Source organism: Sinohyriopsis cumingii, chromosome 12 (assembly GCF_028554795.1).
Source record: "Sinohyriopsis cumingii isolate HCF-2022 chromosome 12, ASM2855479v2, whole genome shotgun sequence".
In the NCBI taxonomy this organism is placed as follows: Eukaryota; Metazoa; Mollusca; class Bivalvia; order Unionida; family Unionidae; genus Sinohyriopsis; species Sinohyriopsis cumingii.
The window spans coordinates 87531085-87554249 of record NC_142972.1 but is presented as its reverse complement, the minus strand read 5'-3'; the positions used below and the strand labels follow the sequence as shown (position 1 = coordinate 87554249).

At 34.2% G+C, this 23165-nt stretch overlaps 1 protein-coding gene across 1 annotated transcript; it reads right to left on the bottom strand.

The window, feature by feature from the left end:
- Positions 1 to 1697: 1697 nt before the first annotated feature.
- Positions 1698 to 22528, bottom strand: LOC149786921 (dihydrolipoyllysine-residue acetyltransferase component of pyruvate dehydrogenase complex, mitochondrial-like). The gene is made up of 7 exons (XM_089977451.1): positions 22469 to 22528; positions 19643 to 19793; positions 14423 to 14503; positions 8568 to 8643; positions 7203 to 7277; positions 5466 to 5530; positions 1698 to 4352 (listed from the first exon to the last, which is right to left on the bottom strand). Exons 4-7 carry the CDS (start codon positions 8571 to 8573, stop codon positions 4247 to 4249), a joined length of 252 nt encoding a protein of 83 aa, XP_089833577.1. The 5' UTR covers positions 8574 to 8643; positions 14423 to 14503; positions 19643 to 19793; positions 22469 to 22528; the 3' UTR covers positions 1698 to 4246.
- Between the last annotated feature and the right edge of the window lie 637 nt (positions 22529 to 23165).

Below are 23165 nucleotides of genomic sequence, written 5' to 3'. Positions count from 1 at the left end.
GAATATGTGAATTACCTCTGCTTGGTATAGGGCTAACTCTAATGGCAAAGATCTGTCATAACTGGGTGTGGGGCAATTTACTTACCAATGTGGCAATGGATTTTTGCTGCTTTTACACGAGCATTAAATTTTACAGCAAACAGTGATAGATGATTTCTGAGAGTACAAAATTTTGTATATGGAGAGAAATAAAAAAATCGTGGAATGCAATAATTCTGAGAGAAAGTGATGGTTCAGTTGCCTTGAGACAGATGCTCCCAAATTCCAGTCCATCACTATGTATCAGATCAGATATTTTCTGGTAAGGGGCCTTCCATTTAGTATGTATGCATGGGGGGGGGTTAACCCAAATGCATACGCTTGTATGGGGGGGGGGAACTGATAATGTACGTACGCATAGGAAACGGGGATGGGTGGTGAAACCTTGATAATATAATGTGTCTAATACTTAACCCGTTCAACTGGGTTCAGTCAGCATTTGAATTTTAGCAGACACTAGACAATCTTTTTAAAGTTACACAGCTTATTTCTTTGATGCAGCCAGACATTCAATCCCAGTTGATTGTTTTATTAAACATGTTAATATTATTAATCCTTGATTGTTTCTGCATGGATTAAATATAGCTCATTCTATAGAATTCAGGGGGTGGGGTGCGTCAAGTGTATGTACACAGGTGGAGGGTGTAAAAGAGTATGCATGTGTACAGGGAGGGATCAAGCTTTGCCAGATTTTTGCGTACATACTAAATGGATGTCCCGTAAGACTTGTGAGCTGATCAATACCTAATCAAGCCATTGCTCAGGTTAGATCTAAACTAAATTTATATGTAATGAAGACCTTCTGGTATGCTTGTCAAATTGTCAACCTTAAAGTTTGTAAATCCTGGGCATTTTGACATATATCTTAGATATCTCTAATATATTAAATCTTGGAGATTTTGACACATACACCAGAGTAATATTAAATCTTGGACATTTTGACATATATTCCAGAGGTATATAATATTAAATCCTAGGCATTTTGACATATATCCAAGAGGTATGTAATATTAAATCCTGGGCATTTTGGCATATATCCAAGAGGTATGTAATATTAAATCCTGGGCATTTTGGCATATATCCAAGAGGTATGTAATATTAAATCCTGGGCATTTTAGCATGTATTCCAGAAGTATGTAATATTAAATCCTGGGCATTTTGGCATGTATTCCAAAGTATGTAATATTAAATCCTGGGCATTTTGGCATATATCCAAGAGGTATGTAATATTAAATCCTGGGCATTTTGGCATATATCCAAGAGGTATGTAATATTAAATCCTGGGCATTTTGGCATATTTCCAAGAGGTATGTAATATTAAATCCTGGGCATTTTGGCATTATTCCAGAAGTATGTAATATTAAATCCTGGGCATTTTGGCATGTATTCCAAAGTATGTAATATTAAATCCTGGGCATTTTGGCATGTATTCCAAAGTATGTAATATTAAATCCTGGGCATTTTGCCATGTATTCCAGAAGTATGTAATATTAAATCCTGGGCTTTTGACATGTATCATAGGATAGGTAAAAAGAAGAAAATGTAATTTACAGCCATAAAATGTCCTAAAATGATTAAAAATATGGTATAAATAAATAAGAACTGCATACATGGTTTTTAAATGAATATGACATCCAGGAAAAATAACAAAGAAGAAATAGGAGTCATGGACGGTTTATTTTGATAAATCTATAAAAATGGCATGACCTTCTAATTGAGATTCAGTAAACAATGAACATCTTTAGCATTCAAGCCTCCATTAAACTTTTATAATAACCCAGTACACATTTTATTCCCTGTACCTTGCACACAAATATCAACAATTTCGAAGTAACAATCAATGATTTGAGTCCAAAATAAAATTTTCATATTTTCTTATTATTATTGATACAAACCATGACATTATTTTCCAGTCGGATTTTGACTTTGGATCAACCAATTATTCGATGATGTTGTGAGCATTCAGTTTGTACATTAACACTAGCAAATGTTATGAATACATAAAAGACAACTGTTTATATGGAATACAATCCAAGACTAAAATATATAACATTTATAAATGTACACCATGGCATTATAGTATACTGTATTTTCTATGTAGTTACATGTTTCTGAATAACACATTTTAAGATTAGTAGCTACCATATACACTCACTTGTAAGTCACGTCCAACTGCAAACAAAATAGACATTGATCTGCAATGACATTATGTGCCTGCAGATCTGGGTTTATGTTGTTTGCTGTACTGATTACTCTTAAATGCATACACCCAGATCTGGCACATTATGTGACAGCAGATCAGGGTCTATAATGTTTTCAGTTGGACTGGACTTGTACTGAGTATGTACTATACATTACGTTCCTTTGCAATAAGCGATCAGATTGACCAACTGCACCCTGATATATCAAACAACCAAAGCTACTTCTATAAACCACACTTAACAAAATGTTAATTTCTCCAAATCATTGTGGAATATTATATGCAACAAAAATAGCATGTATGTATGTATGTATGTATGTATGCATGTACGTACATATGTATGTATGTATGTATGGCACATCAGCACAATCCTGACTATATGGTGCAGGTTAAATTCAAGTCTTCCAGAAGACTTCTAAAACATATAGGCAAAAGAGCATAAATATTAATGCAAATAGACTCAAACATTTTTGTCTTAATTTGAGATTATGGTTAGTTTATTTTCTGCATGTCGTTTCAAAGTTAACTGCTATGCAAGCCTGATGGAATTAACCATATCTGTGTACATTGTGATTATGGGTCTGTTTATTTACATGAGTTTATCTATGCCAACCCATAGCACTATTCCAACAAAAGTAAAATACATTCCACTTACAAAACATTCGCAATGCCAATTTTCGTATTTACAGAAAGCTTCTTTTCACAACAAGGATTATGTTCATGCCAATCCAGTAATACTACTATAAACTCAAATATCAACTTTGAGAAAATTCTTCCCCGATAGTCAAAATTAGCTTCAAAAATCAAATCCATTACTAACAGAATGTGTCTCAATTGCAGCATTCATCAAAGAATGGAAAAAGCTGCTAACATCAATCTACAACAATAATTTTCTTGTTAATTGCAACCACTTATGATCTGTCTTTCATTACCTTTTAACTTTGCAACTGATGACCAGTAAAACAGAACAAAAAGAATCTTATATGTGGACTTGTGTATTATTTTTACCTGTATACTAATTGTTATGATCTTTTAAAGACATCCAACTCTTTCTCAGAAGTAGCTGAAATTATTTTTTATGTCCTATAGGTTATGTAGCCATGGTGGTTCAGTGGTTAGTGTGCCTGACTCACAACTGATAGGGTGCAGGTTCAAATCCCTCCGATGGACCAGACTTGGTCAGCTACCCTGGTGTGTCCTTGAGCAAGGCACTTTATTCCCATTGCCTTGGCACTAAATAACCTACTTTTATTTCTGTGCCATAAAGCTCCCAACCAAAATAAAACCAAACCTGTTGGTCACACACAGAATAATACTGGTGTAAAAAACAAAAATTAAAACAGTTGTATTATCTCTTTTCTTGTTTGTTTTTATATCTAACACCTTGTTGCTAATCACTGCATGAATTGCTTTGCAGAGAGAATCTCACCTACCCCTTTATTTTGACTACTGATTATATAAAGGGTTCTTTTATCATTAGGACAGGTGTAATTTCATTACAAAACTATTAAGTGCATTCTACAAAGAAAAGTTAGAGACAGAATCCAACATCATACATTTGAAGAAAAAACCTATATTAAAGGTCAAATATGGATTGCAACAATTTGTTAATTTTGTGATATTTTATATAAGCATCAGATATTTTGATATCTGGTTTGGCATGGAAAGATTGAAAATATAAAGGTTAAACAAAAGCCTAGTTGTGATTAAAACTGATATCACTATAATACTGGGACGAGACAAAACAATGATCCTTTTTGCAATAGTTTGTTTGCCAAGATAATCTTCCATTACAAAACAATGTGCATCCATACAATTTTCCAAGGCATAACTGACAGAGATTACACCAGGCTAAACTGTCTGACGTTTGCTGTAGAACACAATGACTTTGGATTAAACTGTGCTTTAAGATGTTTTATTTTTAATAACATATCTGATATTTACAAATATTTATCTCTTGGTTCCTAAAGGACACATTCCATCAAAAACTCGACTGGTGTAACCACATTACAATAAACTTTTTAATTCTGCTAGCCACTTTGCTCCGGCCACCCCATCCACCACTCTGTGATCACAACTGAGGGTGACAGACATCATTGTAGCTTGTCTGTATCTGAAAAATGAAAACAAATATGGAAACTGAATATGAATTTCTTTTATCAGTTTAAGTAGTTTTCACTACAACCGTCTATTTGTTATTTCTTACTTAGCATCGATATATGTCAGAAACTTTTTCTTTTAAAACTGTCCACATGCACTAATGTTATAACATAATAGCACAATTATGGTAAAAGATTAACTGATGGTGTTCACAAGATACAATGTAATTCTGTGTATAAATCTCATTATTTTCCTTATCATACACTGTTGCACCTTTCTCACACTGGAGTTCAAAAGGGTGCAAGTAAACATCAGTAACTTGTCATACAAGGTATGCAGATATAACATGTCTGTATCATTTGCTACTTGTACTCTGTGTCATGTCTTTCAGGCATACCCACTAAATAATCAAAACACTTGATTTTAACATGTGGTTAATTCTGAAAGCTTCTCACTGATCAAGACCATTTTGTTCTTTGAAAGAATAGAAAGCAAGACAATTGTTAAGAATGAAAGAATGTCTAACGTTTTCATGCTGAATACTTGTCATTGAAGGTAAGTATGTCAGGAGTCTGACAGAAATCCAAGTACTGCGTCAACTGGGAAAAAATGAATTCAGATGAATGATGACAACCACGGGAACTTTGCCTCAACATCTGCTACCAGTACTGGGAACACTTCTTTAACCAATCGTGCTTAAAGAATACACAAACTAAATAAGCACAATGCTTACATTCACAATAAAAAGGTTGTCCAAATATAAAAAAATATGTTTTATTTCGTTAGCAATTGCACGGCAATGTAAAATAAAACACTGATGATTGGGTATACAATATTATTCCAATTCCAATGTATCAATACTGTACAAGTTCCTACACCACAGGCTTCTTAATGCAAGAGTAGAAAGGAATGAAATAATAAACTCATCAACATGATCAGAATTCCAGCCCACAAGCTTTGGTTGCATGTGTCAACCTTCTAGGCAAATCGGCTGTGGACACTCATTGGAACACATAATGTACACATGGATAAACAAAGCCAATCTTACAAACCATCTGCAATGCGACATATAGCAAGGAAAATGGATTGTCACTCCCATAAAACTAAATGTATCCAGTAATCTTACCCCTTATCACTTGATTCATCCACCACTAGCTGCTTCTCCGCTGATCCCACAGCAAGAATACAGGCCTGAAATTATACTCATGAGAATATAATCTGGAATCTTACTGATGAAAAGATTTTATCCGTTCAAGTATTCTCTCTCTCTCTCTCTCTTTGGCTCATGTTCTCAAAGCTGAAAATCAAATAAAATGTTGTTCAATAAATACATATTATAGGTTGTTGTTTAACGGATACATATCCTGAGCTGTTTTTAAAACATACACATTCTGGGCTGTTGTTTAATAGATGCATATTCTGGGCTGCCATTTTATGCACACTTTCTTGGCTGTCATAATGGAATAATTTCAACCATCATGTTCAAAATCAAACTAAAATGAAACTTTGCTTCATAATTTGTACTCAGAATACATATTTCACTGCCATAATCTTTTGATCCCTGGGTCAACTGAGCCTAAGTTCTTCATCTTCATGGAGCAATATACGACAAGCAAAGAAGGTAAAGTTTAAAGGGTAACTTATTCCAATTATTTACTTTTTATAAAAACTTTCTAATCTACATCATGCATAAAAAAATGCAAGCAACTAAAGTTCAGAATGATTTTCTTTTAAAGTAATCAACAAGGCAGAATAAGAAAAATCAAAGGTTGTCAAGTTTCAACATATATTACAATGAACCTCACAACTCGTACTCATTATGTATTAGTACTTGAAAAGAAGGACTGGTTCCATCAACTGTTCCCTGCTCTTTTCAATTTGCTCTGCAGAGACATTATCAAAAGAACTAGAAAATCACTGTAAGCAGAGGATATGCATTAAGGGGCCATAACTCTTATAGAGACTTATGTGGAAAGCTGAAAATCCAGCTCATGTAAGGTGTCATCAATGTAGTATGTATCGAAACTTCGGCTTAAATACAACATTCCTTAGCAAATTTTGAAAGATATGAAAGTTATTTAGGGGTCATAACTCTTCCAATGTGGAACACTTGAAATTCAAATCACTAGGGTTTATCAAAATAAAGCTGTATGCCAATTATTTTTTGTTGAAATCCAGCTAAGCTTAGGAAAGATGGCTGGAGATCATGCTCACTCAAGGTTTCATCAATCTGAAGCTACATGCCAAATCTGGTTAAAATCAACAGTGAGATTATCCGACCGAAAACAAACACGTCAGCAGGATGAGCAACCAGGGGTCAATAATTCTTATAAAGTATAACATTTATCAAACAGAAGCTGACAAAATGAACGGCACATCGTGAGCTATCAGACAATCCATGCATCAAACTCTGAATGGTTTCTGAGTTATGAAAGAATATGGAGAAGCATTTCTACAATTGTTCTTCCACAAAGATTTAATGAAGTACCTTCTATTGGTAAAAGTGATCATTTAATCATTTTACCACACCTTCTGTTGGTAACGGTGATTATTTAATCATTTTACCAGACCTTCTATTGGTAAAAGTGATCATTTAATCATTTTACCAGACCTTCTGTTGGTAACAGTGATCATATAATCATTTTACCAGACCTTCTGATGGTAACAGTGATTATTTAATCATTTTACCTGACCCATATATGGTAAAGCTTTCATGCAGTGATGTGAAAGTATGATTGAATGAGGGGGTGTTCTTTATACAAAGGTCTCACTATATCTATTCCACCAATTACTAAAACTATGCAAATGGTGTATAATATAAACCCTACTACTACCAATATACCATTTGGGCACATTCACATACCTGTGGTGGGTTGATAACAGCTGAGAATGACTTGATTCCATACATTCCTAGGTTAGATATTGTAAATGTGCTTCCCTGAAAAGAAAAGACGGATCAATGTATTAAAATAACATTGCAATAACAAAAGAACACTATGAAATGTAATATAACAGATTTTTGCTGAATGTAACTTTCAACAACTACATGATGATTCACACATTACTTGTGATAAGACTGGTAAATGGTCCTTTGGAATTTCAAGCATGAGAGAACCCAGTGGTTGATCAGAACTGACTAAAATGACAACTTATATTTTGCTGCAATTCAGTATTCATCAATAAACCATGAATATTTTATACTTCATACTGGTACGAGGCCAAACAAAACTACCTGGATCAATTTAGAAAACAAAGTATTCATGTACACACTTATTCTGTACATTCATGTATTCACGTACACCAATGACTACCACAACCTTATTCTGTACATTAATGAATTCATGTACACCACTCTAACTACGACAACCTTATTCTGTACATTAATGAATTCATGTACAACACTCTGATTACCACAACCTTATTCTGTACATTAATGCATTCATGTACAACACTCTGATTACCACAACCTTATTCTGTACATTAATGAATTCATGTGCACCACTGACTACCACAATCATATTCGTACACTAGTTCTTCTTGTTTAGAACCTACAAATACATATGCACAATTGCCGGCTAGTAAAACAAAATCAATAAAGATACTGAATTGAGGGATGCATATTGACAAGAACCCCAAGCTGGTCACAGACTACTCACCATGCTTAAATCAACAAATTAAATAAAATATATCAGCAACAAGCCAAGTAATCTATTTTAAAGGATGCTGATAAATTTAAGTGAACTTGGATAAAGTCATTTTAATGATCTTATATTTCTTGCATGGACAACCAATATTTCTGATCAGACTGCATGACCTTTATAATCCATGTTGCTGGGATGCTATCACATAAATATGTTAAAAACCTTCAAGCAGACATTTAGATGCTGGTCAAAGATTTTTCTATTTTAGTTGTGGTGGCAATATTTTATGCCTAGGTGTGCTAAAAAGGAACACACGAAATCAGAATTTGTATATATGTATCTATGCTATCTTTCAAATGTAACATCTTACATACATTAAAAAGTTTGGACAAGATGCTGATGATAAATTTATATATTCTTATAACCACAATGACATGCATGACAACATATTGATATGGATAAACCAATGAAAAGTAACTATCAAATAATATGTTTACACTCTAATATGGACTGCTGAAAATGGTAATGTTAAAAAAGATCTGTATCCCATCTTTTGTAATTACATCTACTCTTTGCAGACATACTACCTTCATGTGGAAGACGATTTTCTTCTCTTGCCTTTTCAGCTAGTGTCATAACATCATAATTGGTTGATAAAAGGCCCTGAAATTTAAATTAATTATGGTTTAAATGCTTGCTATTTCCAAGTAGGTATGCCAGCTAGTGTCACAACGTCATAATTTATCGATGAAAGGCCCTGGACTTTAAAAGAATTATGGTGTAACTGTGAGCTGTATTGATGACATTTACCTTCACAAATTCAGCCTTTCAATACAGCAAAAGAACTGATCTCCATATTCTTATCACTATCAATCACTATGAAATTTAAAAGAATTAATGGTGTAACTGCTTGCTATTTTCAAGTAAGTCTGTCTCTGAGTGCTAGTAGCAGGACTCTTTAAATGTCTATGAATTTTGCTATATTCCTTGTAACAGTACATAATGTCTATGATCAAAGTCTTATTGTTTTGTTTGTACCAATACATAACGTCTGTGTATCTAGCAATATTCATTGTCACAATACATAACGTCTGTGGATCTTGCAATATTCATTGTAACAATACATAATGTCAATGACCAAAGTCTTACTGTTTTGTTTGTACCAATACATACCATCTGTGTATCTAGCAATATTCATTATAACAATACATAATGTATGTGGATCTAACAATATTCCTTGTAACAATACATAATGTCAAATGTTGTTTCTTATGCATTATTAGAACTCAGATCAGCTCCATTTTCATCCAGCACCAACAACATATAAGAAGTCTTCCGGTGAAAATCCTATGATATTATAACTTTTCTGTTCGGGAGGAGCAGCTAATACATGATTTTCAATATGGCTGCCATGTTAGCCCTGCTGGACGTCATATCTACACCTTTTCCAGCTGTGAGCAACCATACATGATAAAACGTCTTTTAACAAAATCACATGTTGATATTATCATTGATTCAGAAGAGTAGCAATATCAAGCTTTTCAGGATGGACACTATTGTGGCCATATTAGACATCAGACTGACACCATTTTCATTTAGGACTAACAAGATGATGGAATGAATGTGTGTGTAAAGTTTTATGGCAATTCTACAAGAAGTTTAAGAGAAGTAATGATAAGAAACTAGTGCTAGCGGATGGATGAATGATGCATGACAGATAAAAGATCATCCCATAAGCTTTACATGTTTAAGCACAGTTGAGATAAAAACCTACAAGTGCTGAATGTTGACACAGTCATATTGTTGACCAAAAGAGTTGCAAAACAGTAAGGAGTGACAATATCTTAGTGTTAATCAATTTTGTTGTCAATGAAGAATATGTTTTAAAAAAAGGAAATTCACGATTACTTAAAGAAATGAATAATTACTCAAAGAAATGAATAATTACTCAAAGAAATGGATAACTGCTCAAAGAAATGCATAACTGTTCAAAGAAATGGATAATTAGTCAAAGAAATGCATGATTACTTAAAGAAATGGATAATTACTCAAAGAAATGGATAACTGCTCAAAAATATATAACTGCACAGAGAAATGGAGGATTACTTGAAGAAATGCATAATTACTAAACAAAAGGCATGATTGAAGCAATATAGATGCTTTATTCATAAATCAAGAAAGAGTTCTAATTGCAGCCATGAAAGCTTTACTGGCAGCACAATGTGACAGTTCCAAATTATGTGATACTATAAAAAATATGTCCATACTGAGAATTTACAATGGGAGGAATATTTTTAAAATGTATTTCCTTGAAGAAAAAGACTTATAAGTTACAAGATTATGTTTATGTTCTAATGATGACCGTACAAAATAATTCATTAAAGTTCATAAAAAAGGTTCTGAATCTGTACTAATAGATAATGAGTAGACACATGTGTTGCTTTGGTAATGATACATGCAAACTCAGTGGTAACTTGTACTGTTTTTCTCTGCTGTGTGTAATTCATCTTTGCTGCTACCTTCATTAAAATGCCTTCTCTGAGTCAGAATACATTAACACAAGAATACCATCTTTCAAGACAGTCTTCCCATGCAGTGGTTTTTAATCCAGGCCTGACCTTTTAAGGCAGTCTTCCCATGCTGTGGTCTTTAATCCAGGCCTGATCTTTCAAGACAGTCTTCCCATACATTGGTCTTTATCCTGGTCTGATCTTTCAAGACAGACTCCCATGCAGTGGTCCTTAATCCAGACCTGATCTTTCAAGGCAGACTCCCATGCAGTGGTCTTTAATCCAGGCCTGATCTTTCAAGGCAGTCTTCCCACACAGTGGTCTTTAATCCAGGCCTGATCTTTCAAGGCAGTCTTCCCATACAGTGGTCTTTAATCCAGGCCTGACCTTTCAAGATAGTCTTCCCATGCAGTTGTCATCAAAGTTAGATTCTAATGACTTAATTTTCAGGGAACTCATTATGACACAAGAAATTAAGTCACAGTGACACAAATTAACTGCCACAAGTTCATCTCAAGATGCAACCAAACTGCAAGTTTGGTTTCATTGAGAGATGCAAGGGCCCACAAAGACTGGTTTTATTTAGTGGTCTGAAATATAGGCTTATCACAAAGCTGAGAGATGAATATACACTAAAACAGATGCACAATTTATATCTTATATATACACTGCAAGTTTGGTTTCAATAAGTATATTGATACATGGGCTCATCAATCACCCACACGAAAACTTGTTTTTAAGTGTATTGAAATATAGGCTTATCAGAATGACAAAGCAGACCGACGAATGTACACAAAAACAGATGAACAATGTAAATTCTATATACACCTCCATTTGTTGAAGTGGCCACAAAACTTAAAATACCCAACCAGGACAGTACTCTTTTACTATAATGTATGTCATGGCTGGAGTATGGTCACTTCTCAAGTATGATAATATGGTAACTTATCAAGTATAAGACTATGTTCACTTATCAGTTATCAGGCTGGTCACTTTCAGATAAGAGATTATGGTCATTTATCAGGTATAAGACTATGGTCACTTATCAGTTATCAGACTGGTCACTTTCAGATAAGAGATTATTGTCATTTATCAGGTATGAGACTAAGACAATTCATACATAACCTTTGATAGGACAGGTATGTGGTCCTTTGAGATTTAAAAAATGAATATCCCTTAGGTGGATAGAGTTGGCAATTTATCAGGATTGACTAGAATGACAACTTCTCTTTTGCTGCAATTCCTTATTCAACAATAAAACTTAAATACCATAAACTTCATAATTCACGGATCGATTAAGAAAACATTCATGCATTCATGTATAGCATTATGACTACCTCAATCATATTCCTTACATTAATGTATTCATGTGCACTACTTGGACTACCACCATATTATTCTGTACATTAATGTATTCATGTGCACTACTTGAACTACCACCATATTATTCTGTACATTAATGTATTCATGTGCACTACTTGGACTACCACCATATTATCCTGTACATTAATGTATTCATGTGCACCACTTGGACTACCACAACTGAATCCTGTACATTAATATATTCATGTACACTACTTGGACTACCACAACCTAATTCTGTACATTAATGTATTCATGTGCACTACATGGACTACCACCATATTATTCTCTACATTAATGTATTCATGTGCGCTACTTGGACTACCACAACCTAATTCTGTACATTAATGTATTCATGTGCACTACTTGGACTACCACAACCTAATTCTGTACATTAATGTATTCATGTGCACTACATGGACTACCACCATATTATTCTCTACATTAATGTATTCATGTGCACTACTTGGACTACCACAACTGAATCATGTACCTTAATGTATTCATGTGCACTATTTGGACTACCACAACCTAATTCTGTACATTAATGTATTCATGTGCACTACTTGGACTACCACGATATTATTCTCTGCATTAATGTATTCATGTGCACTACTTGGACTACCACAATCTTATTCTGTACATTAATGTATTCATGTGCACAATAGGACTACCACCATATTATTCTGTACATTAATGTATTCATGTGCACTACTTGGACTACCACAATCTTATTCTGTACATTAATGTATTCATGTGCACTATTTGGACTACCACCATATTATCCTGTACATTAATGTATTCATGTGCACTACTTGGACTACCACCATATTATCCTGTACATTAATGTATTCATGTGCACTACTTGGACTACCACCATATTATCCTGTACATTAATATATTCATGTGCACTACTTGGACTACCACAACTGAATCCTGTACATTAATATATTCATGTACACTACTTGGACTACCACAACCTAATTCTGTACATTAATGTATTCATGTGCACTACTTGGACTACCACCATATTATTCTCTACATTAATGTATTCATGTGCACTACTTGGACTACCACAATCTTATTCTGTACATTAATGTATTCATGCGCACAATAGGACTACCACCATATTATTCTGTACATTAATGTATTCATGTGCACTACTTGGACTACCACAATCTTATTCTGTACATTAATGTATTCATGTGCACTATTTGGACTACCACCATATTATTCTGTACATTAATGTATTCATGTACACTACTTGAACTACCACCATATTATTCTGTACATTAATGTATTCATGTGCACTACTTGGACTACCACCATATTATCCTGTACATTAATGTATTCATGTGCACTACTTGGACTACCACAACCTAATTCTGTACATTAATGTATTCATGTGCACTACTTGGACTACCACCATATTATTCTGTACATTAAGGTATTCACGTGCACTACATGGACTACCACAATCGTATTCTGTACATTAATGTATTCATGTGCACTACTTGGACTACCACCATATTATTCTGTACATTAAGGTATTCATGTGCACTACTAGGACTACCACAATGTTATTCTGTACATTAATGTATTCATGTGCACTACTTGGACTACCACCATATTATTCTGTACATTAATATATTCATCTGCACTACTTGAACTACCACAATCTTATTCTGTACATTAATGTATTCATGTACACTATTTGGACTACCACCAGATTATTCTGTACATTAATGTATTCATGTACACTACTTTGACTACCACAACCTATTTCTGTACATTAACATATTCATGTTCACTACTTGGACTACCACAACTGAATTCTGTATATTAAAGCATTCATGTATACCACTTTGTCTACCATAATCTTAATCTTTACATCACAGCCTATTCTGCACAGAAGTTCTTTTTGTTCAGGACCTACAATTCATATACAGAATTTCCTGCTAGTACAAAATATCAACAAACATTAAATGAGAGATGCATTTGAACAAGAACCCCAAGCAGGTAATAGATTGCTCACCAGGCTTAAATCAGCTAATGAGGCAGAATGTATAAGCAGGTAATCTGTATTACAGGATGCTGTCTAATTTGATTAAATTCTGTTGGGTTTTTTTTGGGGGGGGGCTTTTGATATAAAGTCATTTTAACGATTTTATATTTCTTGCATGGACTGCCGTATTTTAGATAGAGAGGCATCATTTGCATAAACCTGAAAACCCAGGTTGCTGAGATCCTATCAATGTATTTTTAGTTGTCATGGGAAAAGTGTATGACCAGGTGTTCTGAAATGAACATGAACTTAGAATTTATCTAGATTATCTTTCAGATGTAAGAAGTTACATTCATTAAATTGCTCTCACAAGATGCTGATGATAAATACATTATATTTTCTGATCATCACATAGACATGGCAACATACTGATAGAAAACAAAAAATAAATATAGCAATCAAATAACATGTCTATACTCTAGTACAGACTGATGACAAGGGTAGCATTGGAAAAGAAATGTATCTGACCTTTTAAATTTATATTTATTTCTTTCAGACATGCTACCTGAAATTCATGTGGAAGAAGTTTCCCCTCTCTTGCCTTTTCAGCTAGTGTCACAACATCATACTTGATCGATGAAAGACCCTGAAATTTAATTGAACTATGGTGCAACTGATATGTTCAAGTAATTTCAACGTGGTGCAATCTATTAATGACATTTTCTTTCAAAAAATCTAAAGTCTTTCAATACATCAAAAGAACTGGTCTCCATATACCTATCACTATCAATCACTATGATGCTCTAAACTTACAATCAAGTTCTCACACCTCCAATTATGACTCAGAGTGCTTCAGGTGGGAATCCTTAAATGTCTATGAATATAGCTATATTATGTGGAACAACATATAATGTCAATGAATCTAGCTATATTATTTGTAGCAAGACATAATGTAAATGAATCAAGCCTTACTATCTCTACCAATGCATAATGTCTATGGATCTAACTATATTCATTGCAACAATATATGGTCTCAGATTTTGGCTGTTATCTAATATTTTAGATCAGATTGCCATCATTTTCTTTAAGCACAAACTAGATTTAAGAAGTCTTCTGGTGACAACACTATGTTGAAAGAGCGGTCTGCCTCTTGATTGCTCCCCCTCACCACCACCACCCAACCAGCAGCCACCCCCATTTGATGGCCAGAGACTCTTGGCACCAATAAGGTTCTTTTTAAAAGTACCCCTCAAGAACAGCTACAACTCTAACGCAACAAATGGCCAGCATATAAGTGCATAAATGTTAAATATACCCATCACAAGTGGCTACATTTCATTTTAATGTGTCCAAAACCACTATTTAATCCATATGGTAAGGCAAGTCATTGGATTATCTCTACCTATGTATGTTTCCCAATGGCAGGTTTTTGCTACTGGAAAAAGTGTTGGCTAAAGTACATGTACCACTAAGATTAATTTTATATTATTATCCAATATTTACAAAAAATGGGCTCAACAAAGTTTTGATAGAGTTTTGGGCTTCGCACATCTGTTGAGTTCTTCCATTTGATGATTACAACTGGACATTAATTATCAAGATCATAACATGGTCAACATTGGCTAAACTTACATTTTGTGGATTAACACACAGAGAGAAATTAACCCTCGACAAACAGGTATGAGATAAAGAAGAAAAAATCATGTGAGAGGTACATGTATCACTTTCTTAATAAGCATGACATTTCATTCGCTCTACACAAGTTTCATCTGCATCATTAAATTGCAGTACTGTACAATTAACTGCACATAAATAAATCATTACACGACTCGAACATGTAAAGAGAGACTTGTTAGTTTAGATGAAAAGTGAATGTTATTTGAATCAACATCGGGTGTGAGGGCTGGGGATGGTGAGCATGTGGTTGTCAAACAAATTTACAATGGTAAGACTCAAATGAACAACATCATAACAGATAAGGAGAAAATTCAGTAGCAGTGGGGAAATGGAATAAAAGGAAATTTTTCGAATTATCAAGAAATATATGTACCGAAATTTTAAATGAAGCTTTTGAATGGTTTTGCAATGTGTATGACAATACCCAGCTCCCATTTCACGCTTCAGTGAGGAATAATAACTATTACTGTAATGTTTGTTCAACTGAAGTCTATTCTTAAGATAGAAATAACCTTTTAATACTTAATGTTACTTTCAAAAGAAGCTATTTAAATGCTTTGAAGTTATTTGTAGCTTTCTTACTACATACATTCCAGATACTTTTCACAAAACTTTGGTCCCCCTATGGAAGGCCACCCATCTTATAAGGTCACTTTCCCTGTATGTGTATGAGAACACCCCACTCCCATTTCACGCTTCAGTAAGGAATATGAACTATTACTGTAATGTATGTTCACTTGAAGTCCATTCGGATAGAAATAACCTTTTAATACTAATGTTACTTTTAAATGAAGCTGTTAAATTCTTTGAAGTTTTATGGAACTTTCTTACTACATACACTACATATACGTTTCACAAAACTTTGGTCCTCTTCTGGAAAGGCCACCAATGTTGTAAGGCCACTTTCCCTGTGCATAACGGATGGCTATACAAAATAGAGACTCTACTGTATACTTTCAGCATCAGCTATAACATAATTTCTAAGATGCCTGCCATGGTAGCCATACTGGATATCACATCTGCACCATAACAATTTATAATCAACTAAACATCATAAAAAGTCTTTAAGTGAAAATCCCATGTTAATATGATCGTCCATTCAAGATGGACACTATGGAGGCAATATTAGACATCGAACTGACATTTTCATTTAAGACCCAAACAACCATGGGATGAATGTGTATGTAAAGTTTCATGGTAATCCCCTAAATAAATGAAACTACAGTTGCTTCCCAGGTATGACAAAAGAAAATGTATTTATTTAAGACACGTTTACTTCAGTAGCATTGTGTCAATCAAAAATGATCTACCTATTTATCACTATAGACAACTGGAATTATCAAACTAGCTGGAGTGGCCACTGCAACTTTCACTTCTATTGTGTTAGACCTAATAAAAAAATAGTGATGATGGAGTTTTCTTCTGCTAAAATTCTGCACAATAATGAATTCCTATTACACATATGAATATTTTCCAAACTTTGAGGTTACATATCTTTATTCCAAAGATAGTGTGTGTGTGTGTGTGTGTGTGTGATTTGGATTTTTAACGTAGCTTTAACAATTTTTCAGTCATATCGCTACGATGTCTGCAGTGTGACAGTTTATAGTGACGTCTAGCACTGGGGCATCATGCCGCAGACATGTGGCATGATATCCCACCCAGTCACATTATCCTGACACCAGGCCGAACAGTCCTAACACTAACCTCCTAATGCTGAGCACCAAGCGAGTCAGGTGTTAGTACCATTTTTGTAAGTCTTTGGTATGACTCTGCCGGGGATTGAACCCACAACATCCCGCATCAGAGGTGGATGCTCTAACCACTAGGCCACTGGAGCAGTTATATTCCAAGGATAGGAGTTTCATCTAGATAATGAATGTCAAAATCATTTGCTATGGCAGGATGGATTTTGATATAAATATACTTCACTCGAGCCATATGAGTCATGAACTATGATAATCATCCAAATTTGACACTAATAAGAGAACTGGTCTGCAAGCCAGACTAATTAGTCTGATTGGACGTATGTTTGACACCCCTGATGTACATCATGCAAATAGTAAACTTAGGTAATGTCTCTATTATATTGTAATAACAGGATCCCCAAGTAGGCATAAAACCACTCAACTGGCTGACATTTGCCTGTTAAAAGTTTTATCTATACCATGTAAATAGTAAATTTATGTCAAGTCTCCCCTTAAAATGTAATAATAAGAGGCCCAAGTAGGCCTATGACCACTCCCCTGACTAACTTTGCCTCATAGCAAATGAACGAGAAGTTGGTGAAGAATGATTTTTAATTTTTTTGCTGCTGGTTATGTATGTAATGAAAAGAACTGTTTCAATGATTCTCTACTTATTTTCTCTTCATCCATGATTTGTTATTCAATACTGAAAGGCCACTGTGCCAAGAAGCTTAGAGTATGCCAGAATACATTCTCCAAATTGGTCAAATTCAGCTGGATAGTTTTGAGAAGTCATTTAAATGTTTCACTAATTTTAAAAATGGTGGCTATATCTGATGCATCATTTCTATAAACGGAAAGTTCAACATGCATGGATGCTTCCTATTAAAATTGATATGATTTGTATTGCAGTCATTTTGGAGAAGCAATGGCTGATTTGTATCAATCTGAAACATCTTCATGACAGAATGTTTTTTGTCAAATATCAGATTCTGTTAAGTAGTTTTTTAAATGTGATTTCAAGGTTTTTCCATTTTTTTATAATACCTGTCATATTTAATGGTGGATCTGCATCATTTGTTAAAATTTGACAGCGGTAAAAAAAAGATGATTCCAGTCCAATTTTATCAAATTCTGTTCAGTGGCTTTTGCTATCTTATTAGAAGGGCCCTGAGTGGCCGAGTGGTCTAAAGCGCTCTTCGTTACGGATCACTGCCATCGCACCTCTGTCTGTGGCGTTTCGAGTCTAAGATTCAGCCAATGTGGGCATGTGAGAAAGCTTGCCAGTAGCTTCTTGTGGGTCGGTGGTTCTTTCCGGGGTTTTCCAGGGTTCATCCTCCATCATTAATACTGGACGCCTTGTATAGCCTATCGTGTGCTGAAAAATGGCGTTAAACCCCACAACAACAACAACAAAAGCTATGTCATTAAAAGGTTGTTTATATTTAGTAATGGTCAGTATTTACTATTATTTGTAAAATTTCTGTTCAATGGTTATTGAGAAATCGTTAAATGGCTTTTATTTTTTATAGTAATGGCAGCTATATTAGATTGTGAATAGGCATCATTTTTATAATGTGGCTTAGTGACTTTTAAAAGGAAGTTTAAATAGCAAATGCTGACATACATTTCTTTGGAGGCAACAGAGAGTAGTTCCCAATGTTAATGTGATAGGGTAAATATTTTTGAAGAAATATAATTTATATTCTTTTTCTAAAATTCCTTTTCATAGATGAAAATGCATACTCATGCGTCTTAGTCCATCTTGTCATATAAGAATGCTTAATATGTACATACACTGACATGTGTCATAAATATTGGAATTCAAAGAATGCACTCTTATAATATATTACCTTCAGAAGCTATGTCGTTAGGATTACTTGCATGTTTCACCTCTCTATGAAGGACCCTTGTCCATAGAGGACAAGACTTTGCAATCTTTTTTTAATTAATTTTCCTTTAAAGACATTTGTCAGTATCTATACCCACTAGTTTACAATATCAAAGAAATCCGGTAATCTATAGCTGCATCTGTCATGTACTGTGTTACCTTCTGACATCATACTGCCAATAACAACTGGTAAAAAATTTACAATATGTGAATAAATTTATCAGGAACAGACAGAAATATATTTTTTATGTCTTTCAGGGCATGCTATATTCGAGGAAGAATTCCCCAATATTATTGTGGTCAGGCAATGCATTTCAGGCAATGCATTTGGTGACAAAAGGTAATGTGTATATGATGTTGGTCAGTAAGACTTATACAATGCAATCAATTAGGTTTTGGAGGAGATATATATATATACTCATATAGAGACAGATGAACAAACCTAAAGAAAATGGACAATCTGAATTGGCATAAGAATGACAGAGGGATTATACCAGAGTAATAAACTCAGAAGTCTCTTCAAACTTACGTTGGTACGTACTGTCTAACGAATGCACCCATCCATGACGAACTGGCTTCTGGTACCTTTCTATTGGCAAGGGCTGATGCTTTGATGACAAAATCATTCACTGACAACTTCTGATTTCTTGGATAACATCTAATTAAATTCCTTCCTTATCCTGAGTATGAAAGAGAAAACAAAGATGAACGTACACAAACTGTAGAACAAAAAGCATGAGGTAAACATCACTACAGCTGCTAACATTTTGTCATTATCCATTAAATAGTTTTATCCTTTGAGAACATTTTCTCAATATATGAGATTTCTCAAATGCAACAATTGCCATATTTGATCCTGCATTATGTTAATTTCACCAGACTGAGTGTAAGTTTTACCATTTTTCAGGGATGAAAACAGCCTCCCAAAAAAGCCAGTACATTTTCCATGCATTTCCAGGGCACATGTAAAGTGAGGAATTTCACAAGTAACTGAAGACATGCACAGCAATTTCAAAATTGGCGAAATATGTAAGAAAAGATTAACTATTGTCATGATTTATTAACTTGAATACTCTTCAATTGTTTTCACAAGTCACTTGTCAATAGCTGTTGATACCGCTTCTTTCAGCTTGAATGAAACTGTTTACCGGAAGGCATGTGGTACCTGCTGTGAGGTAAAAAAAATGTGTGTTTCCTAATGCATTGGTTTTAAACTTAGGGAAGGCAGTTTTCTTCTATAAAATATATATATATATATATATATATATATATATATATATATATATATATAGCACTAAACACTTCAATTAATAGACTATTGTACAACTTAACAAGTCACATGTGTCACATATGCATGCTGGGAGTGCTCACCAGTTATCATGTACTTTCGAGAGAGTGACGTATGCAAGGTGAGTTGTTTGCATTTAAAACATGTACATTTGAGAGAATGTTGGCATCCCTCTATGCTATTTTAATGTAATATGGCTGACATTTCTTTGGATAGTGTACGTTTGGAAATTGTACATGATCTAAGCATGCTGGTAACTAAAATGACTGCTCCCTTGAGCTATAAACATCAGAATGAATTAGTCTAAAGTACACTATCCACAGAAGCTATTAAATAGAAAAAATGAATTTTGCCAGACTAGACAATACCAGCTTCTGAAAGTGCATTTAATGAATTACAAAATATATAAAATGTAAAAATAGTTATCAGCTCTTTTTATACAATTTACCTCTAAGTTCAGGAAGTGAAAATGATCAAGTAGCGCTAACACCAATCATACATCAAAATACACTGTAAAAGGAATGAAAGGTTCTTTGAACTATACCCAAGATATACAAGGTCTTTTTTAAATAGCCAGTATAACCAGTGAGGAAAGACAGGGAAATTCTTTGTCTTTACAATTCTAACCCAATGCCAAATAGGAGACTGTAGAGTGCCACCATTTACTCATTTTTAATTAAATATAAATTTTTCTTTTAAAATGTAACACTACTTTTCTTTAACCCAAGTCTAATCAATCCTGATTATTGAATGCTCTGCACTTTAGCTGTCACGAAACTTCCAGACAAAAATTATGTATCACTATGGACTTTTACAATGGTGGCCAAGTAATGAACTTGGGTCAAAATAAGAGCATGTAACCGGTATTGATAAAGGTTATGACAAGAATGAGTATCCAGTTACTGCAATCGTGTGTAGTATTTATGTGATAAATGAGCACGCATCTGATCACATAATGCGATTGCATGATAGTGTGATAAAGTATTATTGAGCATTTTATAAACGTTCCTGATTGACTGAATATCGAGTGAAAATTATTCAGCAACAGGACCAGCATGTTTATTGCTACGGTGCAAAACTCTCAGATTTTGCTTGTTGGAGTATGTACTCAAAATGCCCTATCACTGATAAGATTTTTATTTTATTGATATGAAACTGACCAAATATATCTTATAATAAAATTCTAAAACAGCAACTGTTATTTACTAAATTGTGATTTCAGATCAATGTATATTATGTACAAAACACTGTAATGAACATGTGCTATTGGTTTTAAGAGTAACATACAATTTCAACTTGGTATGACTCATGATTATGCTATTTTATGCAAAAATGTTTGGGGGCGTATGATAAAAAGGCACAGAAAGTCTTCAGAAGTACATGGAACATAGAAAAAGTGAATTTATTCTTGAAGCTGAATGTTCACAACACATATATATATAATCATATGTAAAAGATCTGCAACTTTCAGCATGAAATAGCATGAGGTCAAGAATTTGCAAAAATTGCCAAAGACCAATATTAAAAATGGTGGACGGTACATGTTTCAATGCTTCCTGTGAATTAATTTGAAAAGATATCATAAAGATGGTTAATTTTCTTAAATCTGTACACTCAAATTATGCAGAAAACATTATATTTTTATATATTGTATAATTATGAAAACAATCATCCCCTGCTGCTAATAAAATCAATGACAAAAGAACAAACAAAACTAAACATGAACATTTTAATTTTAATACAAGTGTCTCTAGATAAGAATCATACCTAGAACAGATGACATGACATTGATAATATCTCAGTGATCAAAATCACATACATATTATCAATACGTCTAGTATCATTGAGTCAGTAATGATACTCCGTCGAGTCTCTAACCTCGAAAATATATTGCACAACAAAAGTCGTACAGATATTTTGTAACAAGTTTGGTATAATGAATGACAGTACATCTGTATAAACCGAGTCCTTGCTATAAACGTCTGCCTTTTGATACAATCAAGTTTTCGTGTGTTTTTGAACCCAAATTATGTCGTATTGTTGTCATTGTTTACATCTTGTACGTACCCATGTGCCGAGAAGAGTTACCATTCTTGCACGCAGGGGTGACCTTTGAAAAAGACGTAATTCGTGGGTTTTCCACAAAAATATTCGCACACATTTTACCATTATTCTCGTAAAAAGAACTCCAAAGTATTTAAAAATTAGGCGTAGGTGAGCGTATATGTTCGTTTGTGTAGTTTTTCAGCGTTTTGAAAAATTCGGTTTTCGTTTTTTTCCGCAGAAGAAGTTGTAGAAATGGCCCAATGTCATATACGCTAAATATAGACATTTGACCTTTCAACCATGAATACATTCGGATGTAATAATGTCGGCTTTTTACATATTAAAGCGGAAGAAGTACCGGGTGTAATGAGGTTGACGTTTTGAGAAAACGTTAATCTTGATCGCCAGTGCCCTCTAGCGGCGTCCCCTGTTGCTAATAAGAGACATTTATGAATGAATGTGATAAACACCGACGCTGCTGCGTTATGGAGCAGATCAAACGCAACACACAAGCCTGTTTGCCTGAACTGCAATTTCCAGCAAAAGTCACAATCAGATTTTATCAAGGTTAAGTTTTCCAAGCCATCGCCGACATTGTTACATATAATCATATAATCGAAACACCTATGACATCTATGTAACTCCGTAGTATGCAGGGATCCGGAAATTCATCCACGACAACGACAGCGCCAATATGCTAATGATGTTTAACAGACGC

Excerpts from the sequence above, each read along its gene's own strand:
- LOC149786921 (XM_089977451.1), bottom strand. Across the intron at positions 5,531-7,202 it reads CTGTTATCAACCCACCACAG|GCCTGTATTCTTGCTGTGGG; the intron begins GTATGTGAATGT and ends GTATAATTTCAG. Across the intron at positions 4,353-5,465 it reads GATGAATCAAGTGATAAGGG|ATACAGACAAGCTACAATGA; the intron begins GTAAGATTACTG and ends TTCATTTTTCAG.